At 34.7% G+C, this 10916-nt stretch overlaps 1 protein-coding gene across 12 annotated transcripts in view; it reads right to left on the reverse strand.

The window, feature by feature from the left end:
- Nucleotides 1–10916, reverse strand: part of EHBP1 (EH domain binding protein 1) — a 365951-nt gene that overhangs the window by 60830 nt on the left and 294205 nt on the right. For 10 of the 12 annotated variants that reach the window (XM_078444539.2, XM_078444536.2, XM_078444535.2 and 7 more), the window contains one exon: nt 531–678. In XM_078444539.2, the coding sequence (XP_078300665.1) occupies nt 531–678 (148 nt within the window). The remainder of the gene's footprint in view (nt 1–530; nt 679–10916) is intronic. The other 2 variants (XM_078444543.2, XM_078444538.2) reach the window with 1 other exon arrangement.

The following is a 10916-nucleotide window of genomic DNA, read 5'->3' on the forward strand; positions in this document are numbered from 1 at the left end:
AATTTCTGCGGATACTGAAGAAGACCTTCTTAGAATAAGGAGACTAAGAAGAAATGGATATGGGACTTACTCAAAATTCTTCCATGTCAGGCTATAAGGCCAGATCATTGTTAAAGCTACTTTCTAAAGATCTAATTCAAAGCAAAACTCTTTCATGCCAAAGCTCACCACTAACAAGTCTTGTGACCTAGGTGTTGAGGACCTGATTGCATTTTACTCACTCCTAACTATAATTAATGAGGATAGTAATGGGGAATCATAAACCAAAGTCTAGATGAGTTTTTTCCCAAATCATATTTTAAGAAAGTACTTCTAAGAAAGTAAAAATTAAGCCAAAAAGTTGATTTGGAAAACAGCAAGAGTTATCATCTGATTTACTAAGCTTCCTATAGGTTCTTTGCAACATATCAAAAGGTTAGAAACTTTATGTATTTGATGCAACATTTTGAAGTAAGAATAAAAAGTCCCAAAAGGTCCACTGCAGATTTCTAGGTTGTCTGTAGAATATGATACAAGATTCTTTAACTCACCTCCAGATGCCTTTGACCTTTCTTTCAACTTTTCTGCAGCCATTTCACCATAGCTGGGAAGTTCTGACATCTTCACTCCAGATCGAGCTTCTGCTATTAGCTGACGAGCTCTCTCTCTCAGCTGCCGACGTCGCTCTTCATCTTGCTGCTAAGATATATTGAACAGTTGCCAACTCAGTAATTGACAGAAATGCAATTTCATTTTCAATCTGATCATCATGATAGTAACTGGTTTACAGCATGGTGCTTGGCCCACATTATAAATAAGATGCTCTATATCAGTTGGATGTCACACCATTTTTAAAAGACATCCTACAATCAGATTTTTAAAAAAATATTTACAAATTATTGTATTAAAATGTCTGCTAAAAATTCAAACTAGCCTTTAAAGAATGCTTGGCAATATTTATTATTGAGAAAATAGAAGGGGCTATTGTTAACAAAATAATCAGGCTTATAGAAAAAAAGAATACCAAAAACAATTTCAATTAATACCTTATTTTTATAAAATAGAATTTAACTTGCTGTTTTCTAATAAAGGTATAGAGCACTAATAGACAACTCTGATAGCAGAAAAGGCTGCTACACTACATGATCAAATATATGAAACAGAATTTTTAGGGGGCTGGAGTAGGAATGGAGACACTATATTAGTTCCACAAGTCATAGTTGTTGGCAGTTTTAAAATCAGAATTGGGTAACTGATATACTATCCCCATTCCTAAGTCTCTCTTCTCTTAAATGCTCATTAAGAAGGCAAAATAAAATCTAATGTGTTTTTTTTAATATTTAAGTACAAACTACAGAATATTAAATAACTAAAATTTCTGCCTACTAAAAAAGGACTATTATGAATTATAATAATTGATATGAATTTATAAATTGCTTTATAAACTGGAAAATATATAAAATAAGGCATCATAACAAAACAAAGCCTGAAATAATGTGGCTTCAACATATCCTTACAGTGCTATCTTCCCTTAACCTCTCCCAACCTCCATAAAAGTTCACATCTATTTATATAGAATTGCTTGTGTAGTGTAGTTTCATGTACCCAGGGATTTGAATATGTCATTTCCTCTTGGAATGTTCTTCTCTCATTTGATTTAACTCCTACTCATTTTTCAAGATTCAGTTTAAATCCACTAAATTTCCCAACTATTCTTCCCTCCTCCCCACTGGTGGAATAAAGTCTCCTTTATCTATGTTACTATAGTACTGTGTGTGTGTGTGTGTGTGTGTGTGTGTGTGTGTGTTATTACTTTTGAAACTATTTGTCAAGTTACATTTTAACTCTGTACAAATGCCTCCTTCTCAACAGAACTGAGTTATGTGAAATTAGGAGCTACATCTAATTTATCTTTGTATCTCTGGTCTTTACTACGCCTTTGTACTTGGTACTTGCTATAGAAATTTCAGGAATGAAAACTTGTAATTTATACTCTCAAATGTTTATAATATAGAGGGAAAGATAAAGTGGCCACAATAAGGAGATCAGATCAAATTGCACTGAAGAGTTCAGTAGAAAGAACATTTTTGGCTAAGGGACAAACAGAGGGCATCATGGCATCATAGTTTTAGAATTGAGTCTGCAGAACAAGCGGGATTGTAAATGGATAGAGATGGTAGTCAGAAGTTAGGTGGGTCACTAGTCAAAACCACAAGTAGGAACAATACACAGGTATAGAGGCAAGAAAGTACAATGGAAAAGAAGGACATAGTCTAATTTTCCTGAGCATAGGGCAAAAATAGTAACAGAACGACAAGGCAAGAAAAATAAAGCTGGGCAGATAAGACTATAGGATCCCTGTTCAACAGGGTGATTTATTCTAAAGAAAGTGAGGTTTTGGGGGTGCCTGGCTCAGTCGGTTAAGCGTCCGACTTCGGCTCAGCTCATGATCTCACAGTTCATGAGCTTGAGCCTCGCATCAGGCTCTGCGCTGACAGCTCAGAGCCTGAAGCCTGCTTCAGATTCTGTGTTTCCCTCTCTCTGCCCCTCTGCTTGTGTTCTCTCTCAAAAATAAATAGATAAACATTTTTCTAAAAGTTTGGTTTTGTGTGTTGTGTTTTTTTATTTGTTTATTTGGTGTCTAGGAGAATGACCAATCACAGGTGTCACTTGAGAAAGATGAATCTAACAATAGTATATAAGATAGGGTGGCATAGAGAAACTGGAAAGAGTCTAGGTAGGAGGCTCTTATAACAGTCCAAGGAAGATGTAATGAGATCCAGAAGTAGGATGATGCTAACTGAAATGAGAGAGACATTGTAAGAACATATTAGAGGTAGAACTGGTACCTATACCAATTCTTGGTAACTGATTGGATGTGGAGGGAAGAAAGAAGTTGACTCAGAGGTTTTAAACTTGGGCAACTAGCAAAACTGTGGCACTAAAAATAAAAATAGATAAACTAATGAACAATAGGAAGGGAGGGAGAGGACATTTGGGGTAAGAGATGGTAGTCAGAAGTTAGGTGGGTCACTGGGTTGGAGAGACTGCCTGGACATCTGAGTGAAGATGTTAGGTGGTAGATGGGAAAGTGAAATTCATGTTAAGAAGTGAAGTCAAACTAGGACTATAGAGCTGAAATCACGGGGATAAATCAAAGTGTTTAAAGAGACACTATGAAGAAAAAGGGCAGCTACTGACTGAAACGTGGAAAATATCTGTATTCAGATGAGAAGAGAAAAGGAGATAGATAAAGAGAAGAACTAGAACACTCATGTATCAGGAGATAAAGGGAACAAACAACTGTAGTAAATGTGATAGTAAATGTGATAGGTTAGTGAGTCTGAATGTTAAAAAGGGCAACCAAACTCAGTAGGCAATATTATTAGGAACAGAGGAAGATAACAGATTGGTAGAGCTCAAACCTAGGCAATTCTTTCACACATTTTGAGATGGCTAGAAATGAGAGCTGTCAAGATTAATAGGAGTAGATTAATAGGGGTATCAAATGGACCCAGAGACATGCTTGAAGCTCCTAGTGAACAAACTGAAACAATTTCAGTATCAAAAAGAACAATGACTGCTGTGAATTGAATCAATGAAATCACACATTGAATCAATGAAAAGTCATCAATTCAATGTGATATTCAAAAAGTTCTTAGACGGGGGTTCCTGACTCAGTTGGTAGAGCATGTGACTGTCAATCTTGGGGTCATGAGTTTGAGTCCCACGTTAGGTGTAGAAAAAAAAGATTTGTGAAAAAAAAAAAGAAACGAGGAAAAGAAAAAAGGGAAAAAATTTTTTTTAAGTTTCTTAGAAGGATGTATTAATTCATTTGAGTCAGCTTTTAAAATAACTCCTCTGAAAATTGGCAATTAGAGGAAAAGAATCCAGCAATTATCTTGTCCTGCCAGTAAAAACTCACTTTTAGGGTAACTAAATAGTCCCAGCCAATGAAAAAAAGCTCTATTTTATAAAATAATACCACCTATAATTTTTAAAAGGTAAGATTACAAAAACATAACTTTGCCATTCATAAAAGAATGACTCTGGCATGGATTATCAACAGCTATTTAAGCTCTTTGATATATGTCTGATGGCAAACTAGATAGTCATATTATGTTGTGGCAGACTATATTTTCCAAAGATAGCCATTAGAGTGTTTTTCATTCCACATGTTCTCTGCAATGTGACTTTACTCCCTCATTAAGAGGTAAAATTTAATTCCTCCCCCCTTGAATCTGGGCCAGCTTTAGTGACTTGTATTATAATCAGTAGAACATGTCAGTGTTGTGGGTGATTTCCAAGGCTTGGTAGGAAAGGCCATATCCTTTTTGCCCAGTTCTCTTGAAATTCCTGCATTTTTTACTTTCTGGGAACCCAGCTGTCATGCCAGCGAAGTTAAGCCTTGAGTCTCCTTGGCCCATGTACCAGACATGTGAATGAAGAAGCCTTCAGAAGATGTCAGCCTTTAGCCATTTTGAGTCAACCCCAAGGGTCAAGTTTTCCTAGTGGAGGCCCCAGACAATATGCAACAGAGACAAAGCATCCCCAGTGTGTCCCGTCTGAAGTCCTGACCCACAGAATCTGTGAGCATAAAAATAATTTTTTTTTTAATACCACTAAGTTTGGGGTAGCTTTTACAGAGCAATAGTAATTGGAACATATGCTTAAGAAACACCACACAGATTATTTCCTAGTGGCAAGGAGAAAGCCTACTCGTAAATGGAGAGATCAGAACGAAATCAGGGATTAGGGGCCACTAATCTATTGGTCAGTCTTGGCATCATTAATGATGGGTCAACCATATGTTATATGTTTTTTGATGTGAAGCACATGAAACGCACATCACCAATAATATTCTAGCGCAAATGTTTAAAATGAATCCACTAAGCCTTTCAGTATAACTTCGAATTTATCATATACACGGGGGATAGAAAAACATGATAAATGACACAGCAAGGAAGCAACCAAGTAAATCTAGAAGGTATGACATTGAGGAAAAATGACCTGGTCATTTTAATAAGAAAGTTACAAAAATAAGCACACAACAAAAACCAACTAACCAATCACCATCACCACCAAAAGAAACCTAACTGTATAGTCCTATTTGTATAGATACAACATATAATCCCAGGTTAGCTAGTAGTTTGGACAAACCAGCTGTAAGGGCCATTGCTGAATCAATTACAAAAATTTGAACATAACCATCGTATTAAGTGAGAGGAAATGCAATTTGACTGAAAAAAATAATTTATGTAGTAATAACCTCATTTTATCATTTTGGCAAAATAAATACACATATATATGTAGAGAAAAAGACTTCAAAGGGTATTCACAAAGTTGGTATGATGGAGATATCTAGGTGTGGAAATGTGATATTTTTGTTTTCTTACTTTCATTTGTCTGCATTTACTAATTTCCAATAATACACATGTACTACTCTTATAATAAAAGTTATTTTAAAAAATAATCTGGGGAGAAGGAAGGAAAAGATGAGATAGCAGGTTTCCTAGGGTGGGTGGTAGTTGTGGTGGGAGCAAAAGAAGAGAGATTTAACATTCAAGGGAAATTGTCCTAGTATTTAGAGACACAAGCTTATTTGTAGTTAGAGGAGTAGAATGCACCAGACAGGGTGAGACTGAAGACGGGAAAAGAAAATAATATGCATAAATCCTCAATTCACTACTAATATTTCAGAACGTGGAAAATATCAAGCTCAATAATGATGATTCTGGTAATGGCTGCTGAATATTTCTTAGCTTTTATGTGCTAAGTGCTGTATATGCATGATCTCATTTAATTTTCACACCCTGATTTTTACCAATGAGTATATTTAGGTTTAGAATTCTAAATTCACGCCAACTAGACCTGATGTCAGAACTGGGAGTCCAGCCCGGGTCTGTCTGAGTACCGAGGCCTTGCTCTTAACCACCAAACTATTTGATCCCCAAAAGTATCAAATTACATGACCAACTGAGGAAAATTGAGCTTTTACTAAACTTTCATCTTTCAAACTTAAGAAAAGTTAAGAGTGCTAATAAAAACCATTATTTGATATGCCTCAGGCAACTGGGTTTAAGTGAATTTCACTGCGTGAATAATAACTTCTTGCAGAGCTGGAATTTGGTGATTCAGACTAAGATGAAGTGGTCTTGGGTCATCTTAACTGAGTTAAAATGAAATAAATGATTCTACCTTTCCAAATATGAAATGGGAACCTAATTTTTTTTCTCACAAGCTACTACCTCCTCTTGGTCTCCCACCTTCCCCAATAATACTCCTATCTGCAAATGTTTCTGAGAGCTTACCAAGAGTGCAATTTAACACAAGCAATCATTAATAAAACCAACTCTAAATACTAATTAGGGACACTTTATCAATTTCCATGTAAATTGTTTGTTTGTACCTATTTACCCGTCATTGTTCTCTATACAATAGAAAAAATGCAAATGAACAAATCAGAATGCAGCCCTAATGGGACTTTCTGTTTATAACCATTAGCCCAGAGGTGTGCTGTAATTCAATTCTCAAGTAGCAAGATTTAGCCTCATTAACAGACTGCAAGGGCAGGTTACAACTCATAAAACCCTACAGTAAACAAAGTTTATGGACACAGCACAAAATCTTGAGCCTGATTGACAGAATTCTAGTTCCCTATCAGATTGCCTTGATTTACTTTTCCACTAATGTCCTAACACCACAGAGACAATTTTGCTTGGGCCTAGAGCTCTCCAGTGGGATGGCATATCTGTGTTGTTTGTTTTCTTACCCATTAACTTCCCTTAAGACAAAGAACCAACTGAGAAAATAGAAGTTAATTGTTAAGGTCAAAAGGAAAAGCTTGTAATTATAGCAATTGATTATGCAACAATTTTTAATTTAATTGATAATATTAATGTCCAGATTCATTATAAGAAAAACTATTTCATTTTAATTTTTATATACAAGCTCCATTAGAAGTTGATTTTTGCAGTAATATTTACAGACTAGTTAGCAACAAAATCTATGGATCTTTTACTCAGAAGAGACATACTGTTTATGTCAAAGGAACAAAATGACTAGGCAGTAAGGACGATGAGTTTTTTTGTATGGTATTCAGCACAAACTGCTCAAATATGTAGATAATGAGTATTTCTGACAATAATGGTTTGTTTAAACCGACCCATGTGTTATTGCAATTTGTTCTGACTATTCTGCATTCAACAAAGACAAAAACTCACAGCTGGAAATAAATCATTTGTTTACTATGTCTGCTACAAAAAAAAAAAAAAAAAAAAAGGAGGAATCTTCTCACTGGGATGCAGAGGTAAGGTAACTCAGAAGACTGCTGTCATTAAAAAGAAAAAGTACACTTGAAAAATTGAACACATTAGGAAATTTATATATCTTCCATTTACCTGCCTAGTTTAAATAAACTTAAGTAAATTGAAGTAGTTAGGCTTCCTATTTCTATGAATGGGTCTGATGACGTTTACCTTTTTCTACATAGTGTTATTTGGAATTAAACTACTATGTGGGATAGTCTAGCTTTTGTAAAATGGATGCACTCTTTGGAGGGTTTATAAAAGCTGCAATTTTGGAAGGCCTCCCTCCCCACAACCATCTTTTTATAAAACAAGTTATAACAGATTTTTTAGTAAATACTACCTCTGTGCCTGCACACAGTATTTTCACACATGTTGTTTCATTTCGTAGTCAGAATTCTGCAAGGTAAATTACTATCTCTCTGATTTGACAGAAATTGAATCACACTTAAATACACTGCCCAAGGTCATATATCTTGTAAATGGCATAGTAAAAATGAAAAATCATTGTCTGATTTCAAAGCATCAGTCGTATCTATCACATAACTGGTGTTCAGAGAATGTTTCTGAGGCCCTACTGTTAAATTGTCATTTTTTTTTAAAAACCCAGTTTTTTACTTATTCTTGGGCTTTACAAATCAGTAACCCTTTGTGTTACTGAATACACAGAGATGAGGAGAAAGTAACTTACTTATATTCATTCAAAACTTAGGTTCCCAACCTTAAATTATAAGCCTTCACAAAAGTGCTGAACACAGTGCATTTCAGCTTTACTTTTCTCTTTGCTAACATCTTCAGGATCAGGCAAGAGTCTTGTTCTGGTGCAAAGAGCTTGTATTTCAATACAACAAATTTAAGTATTTTCAAATACAGAAAATGGATCAGAACTAACCACTCTGGACATGAATTGAAAAAATATTTAGTCCACCTCACAGGATATCAAATTACTATTTTCCTTATCATTCTGAAATGGTCTACAATCTGCCATAGATAGATGCACTAGTAAAACTTGAACAATTTAAGGACAAACTCTTCAGGAATAAGTAATGTAATTCCTTGTTTCCTTTCCATAAAAATGTATTGGTATGCAATTTTTATATTTCACAGTTCACCGACATCTAGGCAAGCTTTCTTCCACTGCTTCAATGGTGCTACTTTTAATTTTATCCTCCTTAGTCGTAGTAATTAAAGTGATCAGCAGTGGCATCCCAGCGGCTTTGACACAGCTACAACCCCCTAGCAGACTTTTGCTTTTAAGGGGAAGGGGAAGAAAAAGACTAGAGTTTCATTTCACAGAGAAAAAGAAAATCAAGCTTCTCCCAATCCTCAACTTCATTCAATTGTTCTTTCAGCAGCCTTTGGATCTTAAGAATCAAATAAAAATGGCTGCCATGGGGGGTCCTTTTTATACTTGCTGCAAATGTCACCAACTGACATTACTCCAGCCAAAAAATGATGCCATGGATTTGTGAAGGTGAATTAGAACATGAGAAACTGTCAGTGTAGCTGCTGAGATCATTACCCACCCATGGGTGTCCTTCATAACACTAGATATTTTTATTCAGTCAGTTGAAAAATACAGATTGAAAAGTCTTTCTATCTAAGAAACATGTCTACACACATTTTCATGAAATAAGCTTTAACAAAACTAAAAATACATTATTTCAAATAATGTAGTTTGCATCTTTTGCTCATTAAATTTGTGTTTATAGCAGAACAAAGCACCCTATTTCTAACAACAAACCCATGATTCCATATCCTTTACGACCCTTAATAACAAAATATTTTGTGCTTAACTGTGTTACTTTCAGTCTTAGTAACTGGACTTTTATTAATCGGGTTAAACACATTTAACTTATCTAATTATTTTTTTACAAGTGCTTTACTTAATACAGCTAGTATTGCGCAAGATTCTGTTCTCAAAATGGTCCATGAAATTCCTCAATTTTATAGTAAACTAAGAGAAAGAACTTGACTGCCACCCTTTCATCATTAGACAGGAAGCAAGGCTCTGTTATTAGGCATTCAGAAAGGATAAAAAAAAAAAAAAAAAAAAAAATTCTGTGCCTGTCCAGAGGCAAGGATTACCAAAGTGCACCTATTCACTTGCTACTGAAGATAGGATGAAAATAAAAAATAAAATTACAAGATCTTTAAAGGTTTGGGTAGACTAGATATTTTACTGCCAGCTTGATCAGCTCTTGACTGAATAAATAGGATTTAGGGTGAAACATTACAACTGTTTAGCAGATCTTTTCAACCCAACTCAAACTTTTCTTATGCTGGTTTGTAATATAAGCAGACATGCTTATAAATGGCCACACCTGCTCATTTCTCTGGGGATGGCCTGATCTCTGTTTCTCTAACAAAGAAAGAAAGGGAAAAAAAATCAGCCTTTCTTGTTGCAAAACAGAGTGGAAAGTCAAAATCTTTCTCAAGTTTGCCCCATCTGGCCAGATTAAATCTTTGATCAACCCTGGGGATTACATTTATTTTTGTAGTAACTACTAAATTTTGGAGATTACATTTATTTTTGTAGTAACTACTAAATGTTGGATTTGTTTAAAATGCATAGGCAAAATATTAAACAAAATGTGAATTTAAGTTTAAGATCTTGTTTTTAATACAGGAGTAGAAAATATAAAAGGATTAAATCAGAAAAAAGAGACATGCATTTTAAGAATTTAGATTTCATTAGTATTCAATTCATGAAACTGAATATATCATACCTAAGTTTTTTATATATCTTTTTGTTTCAAGATGCAGCAACTATTGTTTTTTAATATAGCATCTGTTTTGCTTGAGTGCTGACATACCACGTTATACAAATAAAGAATTCTAAACACAAAACAGTATGATCAAGTTAATGTTGCTAAATGAGCCTTTCTGTAAGTATCTGGAAGCTATTTGGGATATAAAGTTTTATATTCTATGCCAGCGATCATTTTCTTTCCTTCATTAAACTAATATATATGAATTTCTAGTAAGCACTATATTTTTCTAGAAATAACTATTTTAGTATTATAAAAGTAATTATTTTGTGTTTTTGTAAACTTCAAATTGCATTAGCTGAACTAATGGAAATAGTTTGGGCCTACGAAGAGGACCCTTTGATAATTTAATTCCTCTTTTCTTTGTGAAATTGATAACTTCTTAGTTTAAAAAAATTATAAGAAAAAAAGAAGAATGGCTGACTAAGTAAGTATCACCTTGTGTTACATCCAAGGCCTCTTGCTGGTTGTCTGGCTGCTCTTTTGTAGGCAAAAAGGAGCTGAACGCTCTCTGGCTCCTTAGATCTGGCCCAACAAATGCACTGCCAGTCATGCACATGGATCTAGCTTAAAACCCAGTGTGAGCCTAAAAGAAGCCAGTCAGACTGGCACCTACTCATGCAGAAGGAGATAGATTTGTCATGACAGGCTGATTATTCAATGTAAAGAAACAGTTTAGCTTTTCTAATCTGGTACAAATACATCTTTCTCAGCAAAAAAAGTAAAAGGTCTAACAGTTCAAGTATTTAAAGTAAAGAAACCAACAACAAAATGTAATGTCAAAGTAAACCATAGGTATTTGTGCTAAAGCATTCTGCAAAACTGTCCTGCAGTTCCATTCAGATAAATAAGACTTAAC

The sequence above is a fragment of the Panthera onca genome, chromosome A3, assembly GCF_046562875.1.
Source record: "Panthera onca isolate mPanOnc1 chromosome A3, mPanOnc1 haplotype 2, whole genome shotgun sequence".
NCBI lineage: Eukaryota > Metazoa > Chordata > Mammalia > Carnivora > Felidae > Panthera > Panthera onca.